At 43.0% G+C, this 22022-nt stretch overlaps 2 protein-coding genes across 9 annotated transcripts in view; one reads left to right on the forward strand and one right to left on the reverse strand.

Moving 5' to 3' along the window:
- The first annotated feature begins 2772 nt into the window (after positions 1-2772).
- GRSF1 (G-rich RNA sequence binding factor 1) lies at positions 2773-9322 on the forward strand. Its single transcript, XM_042811613.1, has 10 exons — positions 2773-2958; positions 3062-3209; positions 3604-3759; positions 4081-4221; positions 5845-5974; positions 7469-7620; positions 7763-7887; positions 8105-8240; positions 8419-8502; positions 9190-9322. Exons 1-9 carry the CDS (start codon positions 2773-2775, stop codon positions 8475-8477), a joined length of 1233 nt encoding a protein of 410 aa, XP_042667547.1. The 3' UTR covers positions 8478-8502; positions 9190-9322.
- Positions 9323-9626: 304 nt separating this feature from the next.
- RUFY3 (RUN and FYVE domain containing 3) overlaps positions 9627-22022 on the reverse strand; it is a 53004-nt gene continuing 40608 nt past the window's right edge. For 5 of the 8 annotated variants that reach the window (XM_042811606.1, XM_042811602.1, XM_042811605.1 and 2 more), the window contains 6 exons: positions 19077-19196; positions 16752-16854; positions 15046-15125; positions 14058-14085; positions 12997-13071; positions 9627-12129 (listed from right to left, as the gene is read on the reverse strand). In XM_042811606.1, coding sequence (XP_042667540.1) covers positions 11986-12129; positions 12997-13071; positions 14058-14085; positions 15046-15125; positions 16752-16854; positions 19077-19196 — 550 coding nt within the window. In that variant the 3' untranslated portion in view covers positions 9627-11985. Of the gene's footprint in view, positions 12130-12996; positions 13072-14057; positions 14086-15045; positions 15126-16751; positions 16855-19076; positions 19197-19230; positions 21568-22022 lie in introns of those variants that run through there. The other 3 variants (XM_042811609.1, XM_042811608.1, XM_042811603.1) reach the window with 2 other exon arrangements.

A 22022-nucleotide genomic window follows, 5' to 3' on the forward strand; every position in this document is an offset into this window, starting at 1 on the left:
GCGGAACACTCAAGATGAACAAAAGTTTGAATAAGAACAGAATTTCAGTTTGAAATATAAATACTCTAAATACTGAGCTCTGCAAGCATTCTCTCCACATTCTAGATTAAACCTATAGGTCTGACAATTTTTCAAATCAGGTACTTGACTGTACATTGAGGTAAGGGATTTAATTTGTGTACAGGCAGTCCCTAGAGGATAGCAATAGAAATGCAGCAAAGCGTTGAAGTATAAATATCACAGTGAACCTGTGATCTGGACAGGTCACTGTTCTCTAAAAATAAAAATAAAATAAAAAGCAGCGCATGAAAGAATAACAGGAACTGCAAGGTATTATACAGTGGTCACCACATTCCTGAACCTTTGTTGCTGCTGGAAGTAGAAAGAGGAATAAACATGGTACCCTGTTGCCTTCAGCGCCATTACAGCACTCGGATGCCACGCCTGCCGCAACCTTCATAGAAACCAGTGATTTGTGGAGGATCATCCCTACAAATCTCAACAGCATTTGTGGCACAGACACCATTTGCAGGGGCTTCATCTTAGTTTACCTTCTCTGCACAAAATATATTCTTTAGGTTTCATCAGGCCCAGCTTATCTCCTTCTGAATGCTGATCGCGTTGCAATACACAATTGTGTTATAGGGCTTTCCATGGAGAGTGAAGAGAGGCCTGATGCTAGAGTAACTTCAAGGAATAGTTCCACAATATATCACACAGAATATAATTTTTCTCAATGACAGATTGTGCAGTAACCCAATAACCCAGCATCCCAATACAAAATAAGTCTGTTTAGGATGTACTTAGAGTGTTTTCTTTTTTCCTATGATCAAACAAGAGAATAGCTTGTATACACTAACTTCATGGTCAACAGCATGGTAGGGGCATCTTTTCAGTCCCTTTACACTTAGCACAACTGATTTACTCGGCTAGGTAGGCTTCATTCAACATCAGCACTGAAGAGTGAAGAATGCAAGTTCTGTTGCCTTAGGACGATTTTTTTTTTCTTCAGATCCTAGCGACAAATTCAAAACTTCTCCTCCCTCACACCAGCCAAGAAGCCCAGAGATGCTCTGGAAACTTCAATGTTGACAGATGCCCGGCAGAACGGTGCCCTCTAAAGGTGACTGGCAAATAATGACAGGCTACAGGACGGAGTGGTGTGCTGGTTGTCACTGAACTTGGGATGGAGGCAAACTGGTCAGAAGACTTCTGTCTGGTAAGGAGAATCTGCCTTACACCTTGCTTGAACCCCAAACCTTCAAGAACAATTCATGTGCATAAAAGAGGAACACATGCAGCGCTCCCTTGACCTGTGGGATTCAAGAATCTGCTTATTCTGTGACAGCTTACAGTTCAGTCTGGAAAAGAGGATGCTCAGGGGCTTCTAAAGTGATCTGAAAGGAGGCTGAGGTAAGACCGGGGTTGGCCTCTTCTCCCAGATAACAGCAATAGGACAAGAAGTAATGGCCTTAAGTTGTGCCAGGGGAGGTTCAAGTTGGGTATTAGGAGACACTTCCTGTAGGAAAGAGGGGTGATGCAGTGCCACAGGCTGTGCAGGGGGCTGGTGGTGTCAGCATTCCTAGAGGTGTTCAAGAATTGTGGAGAAGTGGCTTTGTGGGACATAGTCAGTGGGCATGGTGGGGATAGGCTGGGAGTTAGAAGTCTTTTTCAACCTTAAAGATTCTATGATTCTATGACAGCTAAGAAAAGGTAGATGTTGGAGAGAAATTACTAATTACCTAATTATTTTTTTGCACCTATGGAGTCTGCTTATTTAAAAACTTTAAAGATAAACCTGATGTTTAAAACTTGAAGAAAAAAAAAAAAACACATGAAGGTGAACCACTTTAAAATTGAGTTCAATGCTCCTTCGAAAATGTGCATGCAATTCACATTGAAAACTCAAAAAATACTGGGAATCATAGTATCATGAAGGTTGGAAAAGACCACAAGACCACTAAGACCATCCAGTCCAACCCCAGCCCACCTCCACCACGCCCACTTTCCTCAGTGCCACATCTCCGCATTTCCTGAACACCTCCAGGGATGGTGACTACACCATCTCCCTGCGCAGCCTGTATCACTGCATCACTACTCTTCCAGAGAATTTTTTCCTAATACCCAACTAAAACCACTCCAGGCTCAATGTAAGGCCATTCCTGCTTGTCCTGTCACTGTTACCCAGGAGAAGAGTCCAACCCCCACCTCACAACAGCCTCCTTTCAGGCAACTGCAGAGCCATAAGGTCTCCCCTGAGCCTCCTCTTCTCCAGGCTGAACAACCCCAGCTCCCTCAGCTGCTCCCATAAGACTTGTGCTCCAGACGCAGCTCTGTTGCCCTTCTCTGGACACACTGCAGGCCCGATGTCTTTCATGTAGTGAGGGGCCCGCAACTGAGCTCAGCACTCGAGGTGCGGCTCACCAGGCTGTGTCCAGATGGAACGCTATTGTCAGGTGAGCATATCCTAATATCATGGCAACGCCTGTCCTACAGGAGTCTGTGACATAAACAGTTTATAAAAGCAACGGCTGGAAACAGCGATATCACTTAGAATAAGTTTACGGTTTTGAAACACAGACAAAAAACACAGAAGGGAAATTAACGGGACGGCAGCACTGCGGGACGACCCGCCACCCCCAAAGTTGCAACGCTCCCCCCCTCCCCGCGCACCTCAGGCCGCCCGCCCGAGCCAGTCGCTTCCCGCCCTCCCCTGCCGGAGCTCCCTGGGAAGGGGAGGCGGAGCCGCGCTTACCTCTCCGCCCGCCGATCATGGCCGCCGCTGTCGCTCGCCGCGGCATGGCCGCGTTGCTGCTGGGCCGCCGCCCGTGGCCGCTGCCCTCCTGCCTGCGCCCGCCGCCCGCCCGCCGCCGCCTCCTCAGCGCCGCCGCCTCCGTCGGGCCGGGAGCGTCGCAGGCCGCGGCCCCGCTCCTCACCGTCGCGCGCCGCTACAGCCAGGTAGGGGCCCAAGATGGCGGCGGGCCGAGGGGCGCTGTGGCGGAGGCCGCGGGGGGCGGCCGCGCGACTTCCCGCTTTTCCGCTGATGGCTCTCGGTTGGCAGGTTATCGACTCGCCGACACAGGAAGGGCAGCTCGCGGAGCAGGACCCGGAGCCTCCCAAGGAAGAGATCGAGGACTCCGTGTTTCTCGTCAGGGCTCATGGCTTCCCCTTCGCGTGTACTAAGAAGGAGATGATGGCCTTCTTTGATAGTAAGGGAGCTGCTTGGCCTCCGTAACGGTTCACTGTGCTCTTACAAAACGTAACGATTAGCTAACAGTTAGTTACCGGAAAGAAAATAATATAAGGGCGTGCATCGTGCATTTACACAGCAGTGGAAGGTGTGAGTCATAGAACCGGGGAACCATGAAGGCTGGAAATGACCTCTAAGATCACCTAGCTAATCATCGGTCCAGGGACGCCAGACCCCTCTCTTTGTGAAAAGCACTGTGTGTTAGAGTTCAGGGTAGAAATGTGAGTTTCTCAGCATGCGCTTAGGGGAGGGGAACAGCTTTGTGCAGAGCTCAAATGTTTAGTCTGGGATCAAAAGCTCCCCGCGCTTGACACAGCTGCACATATCTCTGTCCTGTGTTCCCCCATTTCCAGGCTGTAAGATTCGGAATGGTGAGAATGGCATACACTTCCTCCTAAACAGGGATGGGAGGCGCAGGGGAGACGCCTTGATCGAGCTTGAGTCAAAAGCAGATGTCCAGAAAGCACTAGAAAAGAACTTGAGATACATGGGCACACGTTACGTAAAAGGTGAGTTTGAGCAGCACAAGTTAAATGGAAAGAAAACATGATAGTTGGAACTGCTTGACTACAGGAACAGGCTGGTACCAGGGGAACAGTGGGGAGCAAAAATTGGCAAACAAGGCACTGTGAAGTCAAAGCTTCGTGAGCTGTGTGGGAATAGCAAAGTCACTTGTGATGTAGGGAACCATTGAGTTATGTGGGAGCAGTGTGGGGAAAGAAGATGAAGTTGTGCATGTGTGAGGGGGGAAGGAGTGATGCCTTAGAAGAAAGTGAATGTGGAGCTACCTTCTCTGTACCATGAAGGAAAACATGTTTTGTGCCTTGCAGTCCATGAAATTCATGATAAAGATGTAGATGGCTTACTGCAGAGCCTGCGGTATGAGTCGCAAGTCATGAGCGATGGAGTCGTACTGCTCAGAGGCCTTCCATTCGACTCCACAGAGGATGACATTGCAGATTTTTTTGCAGGTAAATCAAACTAATTTTTGCTCTCTGTTTATGAGGTGTTTTGTGCTCTGAGTTCATGTTTAGCTTAGCAGTCATTCCCCTAAGTGAGAGCTGAAAGAGCACATGCAGCCATGAACACTTTAAGTAGCATCACAAACTGCTATCCTCCTGCTGTTAGAAGCAACTAAAGCTTTCTGAACAAGCTTTTGGCTCGAAGATCATTGGCTGCCTTTGACTTTCTGGACGTCTGTCTTAATGTCAGTATTTGCAGCACTCATTTAGGGGGAAAAAAAATAAAGGGAGGAATCTAAATTCAGGTTTTTTTGCATTGAGATTGCTAGTGGTACAGAAATTGCCAGAAAGAAAGATATATGCCTGTTAAAGGACAGAATCACAGAACTGTAGTGGTTGGAAAGGAATACTAGAGATCACTGAGTCCAACCCCCTGCTAAAGCAGTTCCCTACAGCAGGTCACACAGGAAGGCATCCAGTCAGGTCTTGAGTATCTCCGGAGGAGACTCTACAACCTCTCTGAGCAGCTATTCCAGTATTCCATCACTCTCACAGTAAAGTTCTTTGTTGTGTTAATATGGAACTCCCTGTTTCCCATTTTCTGCTCATTGCCCCTTGTTCTGTTGCTGCTCACTGCCAAAAAGAACCTGCCATCAGCTTGACTCCACTTTAGATATTTGTAAACAGTGATGAGATTCCCCCTTTTCTCTTCAGATGGAAGAGCCCCAGGTATCTTCAGAACAAGAGAGTGCAGCGTAGGGCTTTGCAATATTATCATAACAGATAATGTATGGTAACGTTAAAACTCTAGTAGCTAAGTTTAGTGGGTTTTTACAGTTTGGTTTTTTAAATAATGGCTTGTTTATGTGAATAGTTAGAATCATAGAATCATGAGTTGGAAGGGACTTTTAAAGGCCATCAAGTCCAACCCTCGGCAAGGAACAGAGATACCTAAACCACATCATGATGCTTAGAGCCTTGTCCAGCCTGACCTTGGGTGTTTCCAGGAACAGGGCTACCACCACTTCTCTGGGCAGCCTGTGCCACTTCTAGCTTAGTTGTTGCAGAACTGCTCAGCCAAGCAACTGTTGAGTAGAATGTGTGTTCCCTGCCCTTTGGGCTGAAGCAAGCCAGCTGATTTCTGCATATACTTAATAGAAAAGAAGCTTTCCTGGTGTTTGCAGAAATAATCAGTATTTCTCAGGAGATCAGGTTGTAGAATAAACTGAAACCACTTCTTCCTTCTGGCGTTTCTCCTACTGCCGGTGGGCATGGCCACAGTTCTCCAGCACTAAGGTTCAGTGACAGCCAATATGATGCCAAATGTGAAGGTCACTGGCTGTAGGTTTTTCAATTGATCACCAACGGTCACATAATGCTTAAATCAATCTGTTTTAGAGCTGTCACTGGCAATTAAGGCTTCTGCGAAAGCTAACATAAAACCAACAATTAGGAATTTTTTCAAAAGTTAAAAATGCATATATATTCTGGCTGATGGAACTTATTTCAGGATGAGGAACTGCTACATTCATTTGCCCAAACAAGGAGTTAGGGAAGAGATAGATGTCTTTCTAAGCCATAGCACAAGTTCCTAACAATGTAAATGCCTTCTTCTCCCCATCCTGCTAATAGGTTTGCGGATAACTGACATAACTTTTGTTTATCGGGGAGAAAGAAAAACTGGAGAAGCTTATGTGCAGTTTGCAGCTCCAGAAATGGTAGCTAAAGCCCTACTAAGGCATAAGGAGTACATGGAGAATAGGTAGGTGCTTTGCTATGGTTTAGAGGGTAGAAGAACTTGGTATAAAGCATGCGGTGTGACTTATAGCTTGCCTCTCAGTGTAATATCAGCTGCTTTGCCTGTTATCTCATACTCAGATTTAGTTTTTCTTTGTGTTTGTCCCCCTGCCCATGTTAAGCCACTGTTCTGCAGGTATACCCAATAATTCAGTGACCTGACGTATTTTCCTACCCTCCAATAGGGATTAATTAATTCACATTTTGCCATTATTATTTTCTTTTTTGTTGTGATGGAACATGGAACAAGGCTTTAATTGACTCACCTACCCAGCTTCATATACCTGAGTAACTACTGAAGAAACTATTTCCAAAGTTTCCAAAACTGCTGCCAACATTTTTTGTCATTTGTCCAGAAAAGTTATTTGTGCTGAGCCCAGGTGCATGGATGCTGAGCTGTGAGCTCAGTCAGGCTGTACATGAGATTATTTCCCTTACTGTGTCTGCTCTTGCTGAGAAGAGAGGAAATATGGATAGCCACATTCCCCCCTTCTCCGTGGCATTATTTCTTCTGTTCTGTGGAAATGTCTGACTAAGCACCAAATAGTTAAACTTATGTGAGGCCCAGCTGGTACTGTTGCCAGCTCTGAAACATTGGAGGGTCTGAGTAAGGGGCTCTGGCATAGATGGCTAGAGATAGAAGTGCAACTTTATACTTTCACTAAACTTGGGAATAGGATGTTTTTTCCCAACTATTTCTTTCTGCAGCATAAGTGGGATTTTGCTAGATTTTCATAACATTGCATTACATCTTGGTGTATTTCTCCTGCAACTTTTATGCACACCTTATTACATTTCATCCTACCAATTTCATAGCAGTAAAATCTTAGGCTCCCCTGAAGTATTCAGTATGGTCCTATGCATCTTGTGTATCTGCTTGCTTAGTTAGTCTGCTTTGGGATTGAGTCATATAGATGTATATAGATTTTTTTTATTATTATTATTTTTTAACTGAAGGTTGGAGCAATCAGGATAAGCAGTTTGCAGAAGTACACTGGGGGAAAAGAGACTCCTTTATAAGGCTGTTCAAAAGGCTGCATGCTACTGCAGGAAAGAGAATGTCTTTAAGTAGTGCTGCATTTCTGCAGCAAAACATGGCTTTGGCATGTAAGCAATTGATGTTACTCCTGAAAGAATTTCGTGTAACACCAATCACTAAAGATCTTGTCAGAACAAACTGGCTCACAGCATGTGGGTTTATACATGAGATTGAGTGCCTCATTACACATTGAAAAGCGATTTCATAGACGTTACTGTACAATCTAAATAAGTTCTTCAAAACTACTGCTTGCCAGTTAACCCCAAATTGTAACTACACACCATCTGTGGCTCTCACAGAAAATATGTGAGCAGAGCTGAGACGGGAAAACATTGTGCACAGTAATTGTACTGTTTCAAATGCCTGAGTTCTTTGTGGAAGTACAGGGAGTGCCATGTAATTGTTTCCTTGTAATCCTAGATATATAGAAGTATATATAAGTACAAAGCGTGAAATGCAGAGGCATTTGACTCTTCGCAAGGAGATGATAAGACTGAGAAGAGAGCTTGGATCCACTGCGGAAGAAAGGGAGTCGGATTCCACCAGAGGCTCCAGTGCCGAAAGAGAGAAGGGTGAGCCTGGCCCTGTAGCATGCGTGCGTTCTTTGAGGCACCGTCGCTGTCTGCTGCTGAGAGCACGACCCTGCTGTCACAACCTTCATGTAAGGAAAGCGATAATTGTAGGTGTTAATGATGTTTCTCCTCCCTTCCACAGAAGTGGCTAGCGAAGCAGCAGAAAGCTCAGGGCCTTCTTCGCCATCTGGGAGCATCTTATCATCACTACGCACCGTCCACGTGAGGGGCTTTCCTACACAAGTTAGCGCCCAAGACATAATAGATGTAAGTAGCAGTAAAAGTATGCATCAAATTTAGTTGTTGGCTGTGCATCGACTTTACCTGGAAGGGGAGGGAGTCTTGTGTTTCTCATGTGCTCAGTTCCCGTGGCTGGATGTGGGTTATGAGCAAAAACATGAGGTTTTCTGGTAATGGAGTGTATTCTTCTTGATTCTTTCTCACCACATTCACCTTTTGGATCCCTGTTTTTCCTTCTTTTCAGTTTTTTGCTCCTCTGAGGCCCAGAAGGATCCTATTAGAATACAACTCCGATGGAGTTGCCACAGGAGAAGCTGACGTGCATTTTGAGAGCTATGATGATGCAGTTGCTGCAATGGCTAAGGAGAGGGCACAGCTGCGTAAGTAAAGAGGAAAGGAGTTCCACAACTCCAAGACGTAGATCCCCAGGTACTTTGGCCCTTCTTGTCTAGCTACTGGTAGTACCTTATGCAACAGGATTGTTTGAAAACCAGATTTCCAGATTATCCTATCTGCAAGTCTCTGATTGCAAAATACCTTTCCCATGTTGTTCCCTAGAGTTTGGTGCTGTTGAAGTATTCCCAAAGGAACATCCAAAGGCTGCAGGACACCACTAGTGACAGCGGCGAGATCTCAGATTTGGTGAGTGCATCCTTCTTTTCAGTTGTTCCTTTTTCATTGTTAGTATACTTCATACTTTGAATTTCAAATAGCATCTGGGCTGTTATTTAGAGCAAGTGGCTTAAGCTGATCATCACAGCTAATCTGAGGTGAGGCATCAAGCCTAGGCACACAGGCCTGTGCATTCAGATTACACAAAAACAACTTTTTGTGGCAGAGGGGTAGCAGTGCATGTCTGAGGTGACAGCCAGAGCTGGCAGAGGTTGCTGCACTATACAGTCACCACACCACCTCCCTGGGACTCACCCTGGCACAGCTGAGGCCTGCTGGAATGTGCCAGAATGCTTTTTCCACTTGCATTTTCCTCTTCCCCTTGCAGCTGTGCTAGTTTTCACCTGTTAGAATTTCTGATGTGGCTGCAGTCTCTAGCATGGAAGTAGAGGAGTAGCACCCAGAACTGCTTCTCTGTGTATGACTCCCCTCTGTGTATGACTTACTTCAGCTGCACGTAGCAGTTCTCTCTCACAGGCTGTTTGCATCTTATCCTTTTGGGTGACATTTTTTGAAAAATGCTAAATTCTACAATTGCAGTATTGGCAGCAATACTTGGAAATAAAATGCAGTGGTGCATTTTCAGAAAAAGACAATAATAAGCTGCAATGAAGTAGTGATGGTTTCTCTCTTTTTTTCCCCCTACTTTCTTCATAGGTCAAAGTGAACGCATTCCTAGGGTACAAGCAAAGATGGAGTATGAGAGTTGCTGCTCAATTACAAGGATAAGCTGTATAAAATACCATTTGGATTTATGTAACAGCATGTAATAAAGCGTGTTGATACATCATAGAAAGACTGTCTGTCACAGAGGTAGAAAAAGCTGTTTTGGAGGAATGGCAAATGCTGCGGGACAAAGCGGTTCTAGTCTTAAGCTGCACAGTGCTAACAAAGTATTAACAAAACACCAGTGTGGACAACTAACAACAATCAAGTGGTCTAAGATCCCAATACACAGAAGGCAGCAAACATAGCTTATTCCTTGTTCCTGCTGCCATGTATCTTTAATTTCTTTGTTGGCATCTGCTACTGGTTTTGAAACACTTTCATAGCCATAGCCAAAGCAGAAGGGAAAGACCACTCAGGACACAGGAGCCAGATGAGAAAGTTTTTATTACTACATGTGGAACAAAATTAATATCAGAAAAACTGCTATCTGCTCCCCCCACTCCAAATGTCCAGGTATAAACCCAAAAATTCAGCATTACCACCAGTATGTGAGCAAATGTGCCTTGAACATTTGCAGCATCATAAAGCACAACAACCAGTACTTAAAAGCAGAGCCCTTCACTGAGTCAAAGAAATCAGGAAGGAGTTGTGTGTGAACACAGATAGCTGACATCATCATCTCACACCTTTTCAAATGCCAGTTTTAATTACAGCAACCAGAGCCCTATTTTGAAGGATTTTCAGCTGCCTCTGTAAAGGGCTGTTTGTATATTGTAACTGTAAAGGACCTGCTTGAGAACTGTTCTGCTTTAAAGATAAGCAGAATAAAGAATAAAGACATAAAGATCATTTTAGCCTTCTCTTCAAGCAAGAATTGCAGCAGCCACTCCTGCTGAACAATGGGAAGTCATGTAGAGGTTGCAGATAAGCTGTCACTTCAGAGCTTTGAAGTGAAATTGCTCGGATGTACCAGCATTAAAGTTACTTCACAGTAAGTGCCTGGTTTCCAGTTAAATCCTTCAGCACTGAAATTGCCTGGGTCAGACTTTCTCCTGCAGAATGAGTCTCTCTGGATTTGGGTGCAGGAATTTGCAATATCTTAAGTGTGTACCAATGTGTACACAAAACTTACAAATTTGGTATCTTGTGCCTTAGCGATGGCATCTCACCCTGTGAAAGCAGTGTTTGCCTACACTTGAATTCTAGGCTTCTCAAATTTCAACACCACTCACAATTTCTTGCCTACTTTAAAGGATAGCAGCAAGGTAACTACCACAAAGGGCAGAAAAAGGAAAACTCTGAAGCTTGCTCCCCTTTGTTTAGTGCTCTGTCTATGAAGGGCAATGAGGGGAGGTGGAGCGCTTGGACAGCTGAATACACTGAGGCCTGCAAGGAACTAGGAAAGAAAAATTTCTGGGACAAACTAACTCTAGCACCAACCATGTGAAAAACCCCAACTCTGATATACTTTTTAGTGCAGTTCCAGCCAGTCTAATGAATTCCTCTGAGGAATTACACAAATTTTATTAGGGGATAGTAGCTTAGAGCCAGATGCCTTTGTCACTTATAAATACATCAATTTTCTATAGTTTACAAAACATCCTGTGGCCCTGAAGACTGAAGTAGGCTTCCAGTATCAGATAGAGCAAATAAACTGACGTGAAGCATATGTGCTTTATGAGGAAGTCACCAATACTTCTGGAGTAACCTGTCCTTGAAGTCACAGCAACAAAGATTGATGTAGCACAAAGTATGAAAACTTTTAAAACTGTTTTACATCAGGATATCTTAAAGGTGAAAAGCACTGTTGAGTTCATCTCACTTTCATTTTGATCTAATGCAAAACCAGTGAAATACCAGCTGTATTAAAATCACTTTTTTATGTACACAAAGGAGAGAGGTGCGAAGACATGGCCTTAAACCCTCTGTGCAATGGTAATTTGTAACTAAACCGTTGGAACTCCTATTCCCCCAGAACATCAAGATAGAGGTTCTGTAGCTCTTTGGATTGGCCACCATTTTGTGGTCACAAAGTCACAGTGAGGGTTTCCAGTAGGAAGGTCAGAGATGCCTTTAAACATTTGCGTGGTGGATCAGTGTGGATCAGTTCTCCAACATCACACACACCAAAAAAGAAAATCTTAGCCCTCTCTGAAGTCCCTAAAAATAAAGGATCATTTCACAGCTTTGTTTGATAATGATTTGCATAGCAAGCCTACTGCTGGAGGACTGGATCAAAGAACAGTGTCAGAAAATGCTTTTTTTTGTTGTCGTTGGTATTGTTACCTGGACTCCTGGCACTGAAGGAGCACAGTTGAGCCAGATTGTCAAAGACAGCAGGAAAAGGGGAAATGGTGTTTCAAGTGCAGCCAGACATGAGGATTAGAAAATGCTCTCATTTTGCTTTTAGTGAGCCATTGCTTAGCAGCAGCATGCCCTCACTTGACACACTCCTGCCTTGCATACACAGACACATGGCTCTTTCTTGGGTGGGGGCTCTGTTCTTGCAGCATCCTAAGGCTGCCTGATCACGCCTTACAGCCACTTGATGTGACATTCCTCAAGCAGTTCTCCTCAGCACAAGCCCAGGTCAGAGAGCTGGCAGATTTTTGTAGAGGGGAAGCTCAGGGTGTTCTGTTTGCAGTCTCTTGACTAAAACAGCACAAAGCTGCTTTCCCCCTCCAAACAACACAGGTAAGCGTCTTCAAATTCCCCTTGAACAGCTCCAGAGACAATCACCTGCTACAACAATTTATGGTCTCACCACACTCTGCAGCCTGCCTCCTACAAGGGACTGTTGGAATACTGCTGGATGAGTTGCTTGTGACAGGGATTGCAGACACGCTCTGGGTTAATACTGGACGGGAGGGGCAGCTCGTTTGCTGAACAGGCTTCACAGAAGATACCACCACAGTTCTTGCAGATATTCTGGAGGAAGAGTACAGAAAAATTACAGGATACTAAAGACACAGGTCAAAAAAACAAACTTGAGTTTTCTCTCTATAATCTTCAGTTAACTCAAATCCTCTACTAGACGAGAGAAAGATGCCCTGAAGACCAGAAACTTGTCCTTGTGCTTAGGACCAGGCTACCATGGAGCTCATTATGTCAAAGAGTAGGTGAAGACTTGTAGTAAAGGTAGGTAGGAGTTACCAAAAATGAAGCGTTCAAGTTTTAATTGCTTCAGTCCAGTTGCAGCTAGAGCATTTCGTCACAAGTGATGCACATTTATTTTATAGCCATATAAATATACTGGACAGACCAGTCACCACTCTGAAAGCTCCCTAGCCAGGTGACCTTGCTGTGCTCCCTTACTTCCTCCTAGATATTTCCAGGGGCTATTTGGAAATGTGGTACTGGTCCATCTCTATGCAAGAGTGGAGGTCAGAGCCCTGCATGCCAGAAGCTGGCCTCACTCACACTGCCTGGAAGGAGCAGTTTGTCCCCAGCTTCCCAGCAAAGCCCTCTGGTTCAAATCTTGGTAGGTGAGGTAAACCAGGGGAAAATACAACCAAATGACACCTGCTTCCTCATCTCTTAAGTACGCAACAACAGTGAGACCAGAATGTTCACTGCACTGATAACAGTTTTTAAGAGTGCCTTGACTGTTTCCTTACAAACTGCTCTTCAGCATCAATGAAGGAAAGTGGAGCTGCAAGTGTTAACAATCCTTGCTTCTAATCGATCTCAGACACTGCACGGGAAAACACCTTGACCATCTCATTAAGAATATAAATAAAAGGAAATGCACATTCACCACACAGCTGAGATGACAGTGTAAATCCTTGGAGTTACCTTTTTCTTGCTTCGGCTGCTTTCTTCCTGGCAGAGCTGGCAGATCTGAGCATTTCCAGGTCCTGATGGCTGTTCCTGAACCCACAATAAAAGCCAACACATTCTGCTTTACTTGCCTGCTTTCCATGGCTTTGGTAGCAAAGCTCTGTGGATGATCCTTATTTTATAACAGGGATGAAGACTTCACACTGTTGTGTTTTTAAGCCCTCCCTTTTACACAGTGCACCAGGAAGCCACACAGGACTAACACATTTATTTGCAGGACAGCTGCACTAAAATCTGAAGGGTACCTGTAATAGAGATATTACCTTTTGCTGTCCCTCACTAAAAAGCTTAGAAGTAACCAAAATCAACTAAGAGGCTGAGTCCTAAAAAGTCACCCTCTCCTCTTCAGCACTCAGCCCAGCTGGCAAACCTGAGTTCCAAGGGTGGACCAAGAAGCACGGTACAGCTCTGCAAGCCACACACTATGCAGCTTTGTTTACAGACCTACACAGAGATTACTAGGCCCAGCAGCAAGGCAGGGACTGTGGGGAACAAAATCTCTTTTTTCACCAGGAATAATTGGTGATGATGGTAGAAATTCCTGGTAGATGGGACTAAATATGCATTGTAGCATCCTGTTGAGAGTTGGTGGCTCTAGCCAGGCTTTGCCAGGCACCCAAGGGAGAAAGAGCACGCTTGGGTCAATTTAACATACACAGAGGCAGCCAACCAAACACAAACAAATAACTCTTCCCCTTTAGGCTCCAAAGGAACTTGCAAAACCCTAACCCAGACCAAGGATGTTACACACTGCCATTTTCACAAAATACAAAATTATGCCTTCCTTGTTCTTTTTCAAGACACTAACCCAGAAAAGGCATGGGGCAAAGGAATTACAAAAGGATTTAATATTAGTTCCAAAATAACACACTTTTGTTGAGGGAATGAAATAGACTTGCATAAATGCAGCGCTGACAACTAAAAGCCTTTCTACTGAGATAAGCAGCACTGTAGTGACCCAGGAGCTCCCCCAGCACACTCACTAGTATTTGAATGCAAGAAAAGGCATCACCAACCTGCTCCTCCTGAGTGCTGCTCTGTAACCTACAAGAGAAAACCATCATTAGTTTGAGCCAGTGCCTCAATCACACTGCTACTTATGAGAAAAACACAGGGACTATGTATCAAAGGACCCTTCATCCTGTTATTAAAACCCTACCTGCTCTCATTTCTGGTTTTATTTCTTCAAAACCACACTGCCAAGCCTGCTCACACATGAGAGCTGAAGCACATATAAGCTTCATCAAACAGGAAAGCAAAGAGGCAGCAGTGACTGGTGCTCTAGAATGAATATTGCCAGCTGAGGCAGCACACTCTTGGCTAAATAGAAATGCTTGTAAAATGACTTCAGAAGAGAAGAAAAAAGGGGAGCATGAATGTGGAAAAAGCAATTTAGACAGCACACACAGTTTAGAAGTAGCTTTGAAGTTATGACTGCAAAATGTTTGATCCTCTAGATCTGGGAACAGAGAATGGTTGTGTTCTGTTGTTACGAAGACTTCCAGACAAATGGGCAGACCAATGTTCATAGCTTACACACTGAGACAGGTGCAAAAAGCACAAGACTGGAAGGTATTTAATGGCCAAATAAAAAGACCTGAATAGAGCTTATGATATTTTTAAGACAATACTTTTCCAATCACCATTTTATCAGCATTCAGCACACTGTCAGAGCAGGGCACATTGTCACTGGCATTGAGAGTAGTTCAAAAAAGCTGTCTCTAAGCAACACCCTCATTACAGAGTTCTTCCCTATTTGTCTTTAAACGTATCTTCACATTCAAAAACAAATCTTCATCTTACCTTCCAAATGCCAAACAAATCCTATCACAACAATCTGAAAATGTGGAGAGATTTTAACAATGGGGCAGGAGGCTGAAATGCTTTCTTAGCCAGGGAAATCATGCTATTCCAAAATTCCCATCCAGCAACAAAGAAATCAGAGAAGTAGGAGCAAGAATCAGAAAGAGAGAAGACAAAAATGAGATGCACTTTCTTCCATACTTATTTGGCAGGACACTGTTTTCCTCTCTCGGGGGCTGTTTCAGTTTGGCATTTTCCTCTTGGATTTTGAGCTTCCCATCCTACCAAAAAGGATTTACCGGTCAGTCAAACAATGTTAGCATGCTAACAAAGAGTTCACCTTTGCCACACTGCTGACACTGCAGAGGGAGAATTGAGTTTTGTACTTGGAGAACACTGATCACACTGTCCCCCCCTTGGCATGGGCATACAAAAGCATAAAAACACAAATGCACCCCAGGAGCAGCTCTGTATTTTATTTTTGCTATAAAGAAAAGTCGATTTCAAGTTTCAAAGCTGGATTCTTAATCATGTCCAATGGTTTCCTTTTACTAGAGGACAAGAAACTTCAGTCACTTTCTAAAGTTATTAGTTTGTATAGACTGATCAGGGCAACAAATCCTCTCAGCAAGGAAAGAAAAATCCTCCCTTCCTCTCCCCAGCTAAGAACTGGGTCATAGCCTGAGCCAGGCAGGTACATAAGAACACTTGGAAACACAACCAGGTCAAAAATAGTCTGCAGCCTACATGTCAAGTGCTGGCAGTGACCAATGCATGCACAGTTCTGGTGTTGCAACTATAATCTCAGTGAAGCCCTTACATTCTCGAAAATGCAAACTTCCATTGGACCTAGAACCATTTACAAGTTTTGTGGCAAAAGAAAAATCTGTTATGAAACTCCTTTCCTTTTTTTTTTTTTGCACATTGCCCCATCTGCTCCCAGCAGGATCATCCTTGCTGAGTAAAGGAGGCAAACTTTACTTCTGTATTTGAAGAATACTGATCTCACTGTTCCCCCCTCGCCATCAGCCACTTCCACACCCAGTGACACACTGTCAAACAAGCAGCAGAAAAAAGCAGCTAGTTATCATGATGTGTACGTAACTTCACTGAACACTGGATACGGAAAAGGGAAAAAGAAACAAAACCAGAAAGGAATGGTTAAAGCAGCCCAGGGGAGTCCAATAAAGGCAAGTCTCAAGTGCTGCAATGTACATCAGAATTTTGGAAGCCACCTCTGCTATTTCACAGTTCTCAAATTTATGAGTATTGCTCTCCTAAACAACTGCCAGTTCCCAGCAAAAGAGCCTCTTTCAGTTTACAGAAAAAGCTGTAGGGCAGATTTTCGTTTTCAAAGGCAAATGACTTCTAAAAAGGGAGTTTCACTTGGGGACTATCAATCTTACTCATGACGTTACCACTTCACTTTCTTTTTTACCACTTTCACAATCAATGTGCTAATGCATTAAAAGCACTGCAAGTGACTTGTGATGCCCTCAAAAGATGATTTTGTTTTCCAAATTGCATTGCTTTTCCAGGAGAATCTCCCTTTTTATGACACAAAAATCACAAGTGAGCAAGCTTGCTTTTCTTTAGATGAGGTGCCTTATGCTTGGTTTTATTAAACTATTGAAGGAACTCACCACCACAGGCAAGATTTGGTCAGGTACCCAGCCTGAATGAGGAAATCTGTTCTGCAGTTCAGCGTAATGCTTATAATCTTCTTTTTTTTTTTTTTTTTTAAAGCTCAACCAAATGACTATTTGGCGTGTGCAAAAAATGTTCCAAAGCTCATCTTGTTCTGACATATTAACAATACGTATTTAATATCTAGTAAAGCTCAGGAAGAGAGAACAAAGTGAAACCATAACCAAAATATAAACCAAAAGAAAAAAAAGACATATTACCGGTTTTAACCAATTCTTTGGGCCTTTTCTGCTTCCTTGGCTGCTTTGGTGACTGTGCGACCATCTCTCTCTTTCCCGCTTCAGTTCGATTTCAAGGTGGCTCCTGTAATATCAAGGTGGAACTGTGAATAAAGTTAATAACACTCAACATCAGGAGCCACTACATTATTAAAACTATTTAACATTCTCTTTACCCTAAAGCAATTGAAGCCTAATTCTAGAGGTAAAAAATGCTTCTCAATAAAAAGTTGTTTAATGTGCATTAAAGCTACAAAATGCCAGGATGGAGGATCTGAATGTTTTTAATCTAATTCTAGCACCACTTCGGGGAAAATAAACCTGACAAATAAGTCTGTGCATCCCTACAAAATACCAAGCTATGAGCACATCTGAGGCCCCTGCACAACTTGAAGAAAAGAATGACAAAATCCAGCTATTGGTAGCAGACCCTTTACTCTGAGGCACCAGAAAGCTCCACTGCTGCACTGCCAAAACAACTCTGTTTTCTGAAGTCCTTAGCAGTGAAGTGAACAGAAATGCCATAGCTACTTAGGGAACAACACTTGCTCTAAAATCAAAAGCTTGGAACTGGTAAATGTACTGGCAAGGCTGGCACCATAAAAGATTCAGAATCCTCATTTCCGTTAAGTACAAATGTATCTCTCCATTATTAACCTCATTAGTCTCAATACAGCTCCAACAGATTATTAAATAACTCATTTGACTGCAGTCTCATTAACTATGTAGCCTAACTGAAGTGAGCAAAGCTGGTGGAAACTTAGATCTCGAAATGAGGCCTCCTCCAAGTGGGCATTCAAAAACAAATCAGTTGCTTATAATTTGATTAAAAACAACCTAAAACACACAAAGCCTCATTTCTTCTTAAAGGAACACAATTCAAGCAGCACTACTCACCACTATCTGTCAACTCAGTGCATTAGAATCTCACTTACTTACATCAGTAACAGCCCCCAATAAAGTAGGCACTGTTATTTTCATGCTGCCACTTCAATTTAGCATAAGGAAGACAGTTATCAGAAAAAAATGAATTGATGCAAAAAAACCCCACCACTTTGACAGCTACACTAATTCAGTAAAACTGAAGACATAGTGCTAGATGCACATACAGATAAAACGCATTCCCCACCCACACCTAGTGCTATCACTAAGCTCACCCACACACACCAGGGATGTGGAACAGATTTCTGATAAAAGCCATTTGCTGGCTTTGTGAGTGGCCTCTGTAGCTTTGAGAAACAGGAGACAAAAGCAGATGTGCCGGGATGTTAGACTGAAAAAAAAAAAAAGAAAAAAAAAAAAAAGAGAAAAAAGCACCCAGTAACACATCCACACTGTTCACTTCAGCAACCTTGCTGCAGAACAGAAGATACCTTATGTCTGCGGACAGAGAAGCGCTGTGCCTCTTTAAGATAAGAAGACTTCTCTGTTTTCCCAGCATTGATAAGCAGGAAAAGACGGACAGTTCTTGCTAAGATCCCTGCATTTCACTTCCACCTTTTTAGTTGTCACTGGCAAAAATCCTATTGGATTCAACTAGAAAAATCTTGGCAGTTTGTCAGACCAGCACCCAGGATTGCTTCCCTTGCTCCTTAACTCTTAAGCATCGGCTCTAGGCAAAGACTTCTTCGAGCTACATCCTTGATGACAAGCAGCCAACAAATCATCTGCTTCAGGTTCAAGGTTACGTTATTTCATCACAAGTCTGGCATAATGCTAGATTTTGGAGAAGTTTGTATGGCAGAGGCCTTACAGCACTCCAAAGCACATACCCAAGATAACTTGAGATCCCTAGAGTAAGTTAACTCGCAACGGCACCTCCGGGCAAATGAAGAATCAACCAAGCTTCTTCCCAAACAGGTTTTGGACCACTTACGGTGGTGATTTCCATCCTTCTGCATCTCTAGCACTGTCAATTCCCAAAGAAACGGTTATGGGCAGATGCCCAAACCATAGCAAATATGCATGGAAATTTCCACGTTTGAAGGGAACATCTTGACATTTCATTTCTATTCAAGAGATGTTCTGCAGCCTGTTTCTGATAACTCATTCCTATACAGATTCGTACCTTTGCTTGTGGCTTCTGCTGACCTCTCAGTTCTTTTGCATTTCTTTCCCATCAGATTTTTCAAGTTCCAATTTCAAAAGCCTTACTACCTCTCAAAGCATTCTACCTCCCTAGCTTTAACACCATCTGGCGCATAAAACGCCATTCATCTCCTTCCAGCCCCTTCCTCATTTTGGGACCGACCCGCCTGGTTTCTTGTAGACACAGGAAGAACAGAAATGAGAAAAAGATCTTTTCACCGCTGCCTGGAGAGCTCTTCCACTTCTAGCTGGAGGCTGTTGATTTTGTCCCCAAACTCCTGCTTGAAGAGACGGTTGTCCTGCTGTGCCAACTGACGGTCTTTCTCCGCCTGCCGCAATCTGGATTTGAGCCACATGAACTTGTGATAAAAAACAAAAGCCATGGTGGGGAGGAAGACCGACTTTAACCAACAAATAAAAAAACCCAGTGAAAAGGTAAAGCCAAAAAAAGGGATGGTAAAAACAATGGGAAGGGGGAAAATATTTTAAAGAAAAGTAAAATGTAGGTGAACCAGGCAGAAGCTCCGATTTTCAATTTTTCTTTTTTATTCTATTACTACAGTTTACAGCCATTAGATGAAAAACATAAAACATCACTTTTATCCAGATTCAAAGCAAACCTGAAGTACACAAAATTTTAAGTCAAATTTGATTTTAATGTACGTTACATCTCAGCTTTACACATGTAGCTGGAACTTGCAACATAGGTTAGCTAATATACTTAGAATTAGTGCATCTTCCTGGTCTCTTCCACTGACTGTCACACTGACTCAAGTGCCTGGGCATTAAGACACCAAAGCTTCTATGCTTTGGGCCTGACATCAAACTGTCAGATGCTTAATTCTGTCTTATTTTGCATTGTTGTGACAGCAAACAAAATGAGCCCAAATCCCAATTTCTATAGAAGAAATGTGAGGAGAGAGGCAGGGGTGTTAACTGTTCTAACTAGCTATTTGGATACCTTGATGAAAGCTTTCGCCATTTTTTCCCCCCCAAATAGTTTAAATGCATTCCTAGTGAAAGATTACAGAAGGTTAAGTCTATACTCTCAAGCATGAGACTTGGGCATCACTAGAAGATTTAAATCCAGTCTCCAAGTCTGCTCATGTGCAGGAGTCCATTAAACAAGCTAAGCAGTGGAACACGCTTCTGCGTAGGAGGACTAGGCTGAGCCTCAAAGATTCGTAAATATATCTAGTGAGAATTAGTAGATATTTTTTTCCCAGTTGTATTTCAGTCACATCTGCTGTCTGCTGCCCCCAGGAAGCACTATCCAACAAGATAAATGGGGAACTGGCACCAAACAATTTCTGTAAGTGTCTCATCTGAGCAAAAAACTCTCGATTTTACTCAGAAAAACCCCAACCATTATTCTCTTGAAAGAAAAAAAAATCTCTAGGAGCATTTCTAATGTAAAGCCTGTAACAGTCCTGCACCTTGAGTTTCTGTGGCTACAGGGAAGAGGACATTAAATTTATAATTGTCCACACTACAGTTGCTTAATGTTTTGCACTGGAGTGTTAAGATGACAACTACTTTTCCCATTCTGAGATGTTTCCAAGCTTCAGTTGTTCTTTCGTCTTTCATCAGCAAATTCCATATTTGAGCAGTGGAAACATAGAAGCAAATGAAAGAAGTTTAATAGTAAAAGGCAACTCTTCTTTTAAGCCACCAACTACTCAGATAAGGAGCAGTCAAGTACCAAATTACCATTTCCACTCCCCAGCACTGCACTTTTTTTTGTTTATTTGTTTGCTTTAAACACTAGAGTATAAAGATCAGATTTTTTGTTGTTGTTGTAAAACATGTAACTTCCCATTCTAGAAAGAGGAGAGACCTATCAAAACACCCCTCCTCAGCTTCCTTCAGTAAGGAAGAACAGCAACATATGTCTAGAGGGATTCATGGCAGAGGTAGAAGGCAATGCAAAGATAAGGAGGTTTTCACTGAACTTACTACTCTATCATGTTACTCTAAGACACCTAACTACTAATTTTGGACACATGAATTTTAAAGGAATAAGGAAAGTCCCCCCCCGTTCCCCCACCAAGTCACTAAGGCAAAATCATTGCAAGCAGTCCTGGTTACAAGAGGGCTGATCTTCGTGGTGATGAGCTACTGGCCATGCCCATCTGTCTTAAGACTTGGGGCTGAGCCCACAGAACAGAAGTGAATGGGTAACGGCTTGGGGTACGCACACAACTACTTTCAACAACTTCCAGGGATGCATTTGCTCCTCTAATTCACAAAAAGGGTAACACAGAAAACTAGTTGACTTTCCAGAGCTGGCCAATGCAATATTGACTTGACCAACGCACCTAGTATCCATACATGTTGAAGACTTGTGCTGCTGTATACGGCATGCATCACCAGGATGTACAGAGCCACATTCCTTATGCTTTTCTGGTGTTTATTGGCCAACTCGCTGGTATTTTAACACAGTTTAAATGGCAAAGTTAGGGATTTTTATATCCAACTAAATCTCTGAAGAAAAACTCACTAGTTTTAAAAATTCAGCAAAATCCAAACCAACTTTAGGTGACAATTAACATTTTAACAGTTGATCTTAGCAATTCTAAAGTTCTCCTCTCGTGAGTTCTGATGTCAGAGCTGTGAGGTGACCAGACACAAAAATGTCTAATGATGCTTTTGGATCAGTTTGTTTGCTGCACTGTTTAAGGTTTTTGCCTGTTTCACCAAATCCTTTTCACTGTGTAAGTAAGTTAGAATGAGGATGAAGAGGAAATGGAAAAATAAGAACAGCAAGAGAAAAAGAGCATATCAATTAGCTGAGAAGATATAATGCATCATAAAATACAAATTTTCTACAAACAAACTGACCTATGTCATTAAGAATCATTCAAAATGCAAACCTTAAAAATGAGAACATTTACTTAATGAATAGTTTAACACACTAAATTAATTTCAAGCCCATCATGCTGAGACCTAAGCCTTCCCTTGGTTTGGCTTGGAGCTACCACTGCAGTCAAGGCAATTCACAGAGACTGAAGACTTTGGCCAAATAAGAAAAAAGGGAAAAAGGAGCACTGCTCCTCACATCAATTCAACTTCATTGCTGAAGCCATCCAAATTATGTAATATAATAACACCAAAGCAACAGAGACATTAGGATGGGACTTGTCTCAGACCAAATAGATGTTATAC

This window comes from Centrocercus urophasianus, unplaced genomic scaffold (genome assembly GCF_019232065.1).
Source record: "Centrocercus urophasianus isolate 14NV4802_14NV808 unplaced genomic scaffold, USGS_Curo_1.0 seq_13, whole genome shotgun sequence".
Classification (NCBI taxonomy): domain Eukaryota; kingdom Metazoa; phylum Chordata; class Aves; order Galliformes; family Phasianidae; genus Centrocercus; species Centrocercus urophasianus.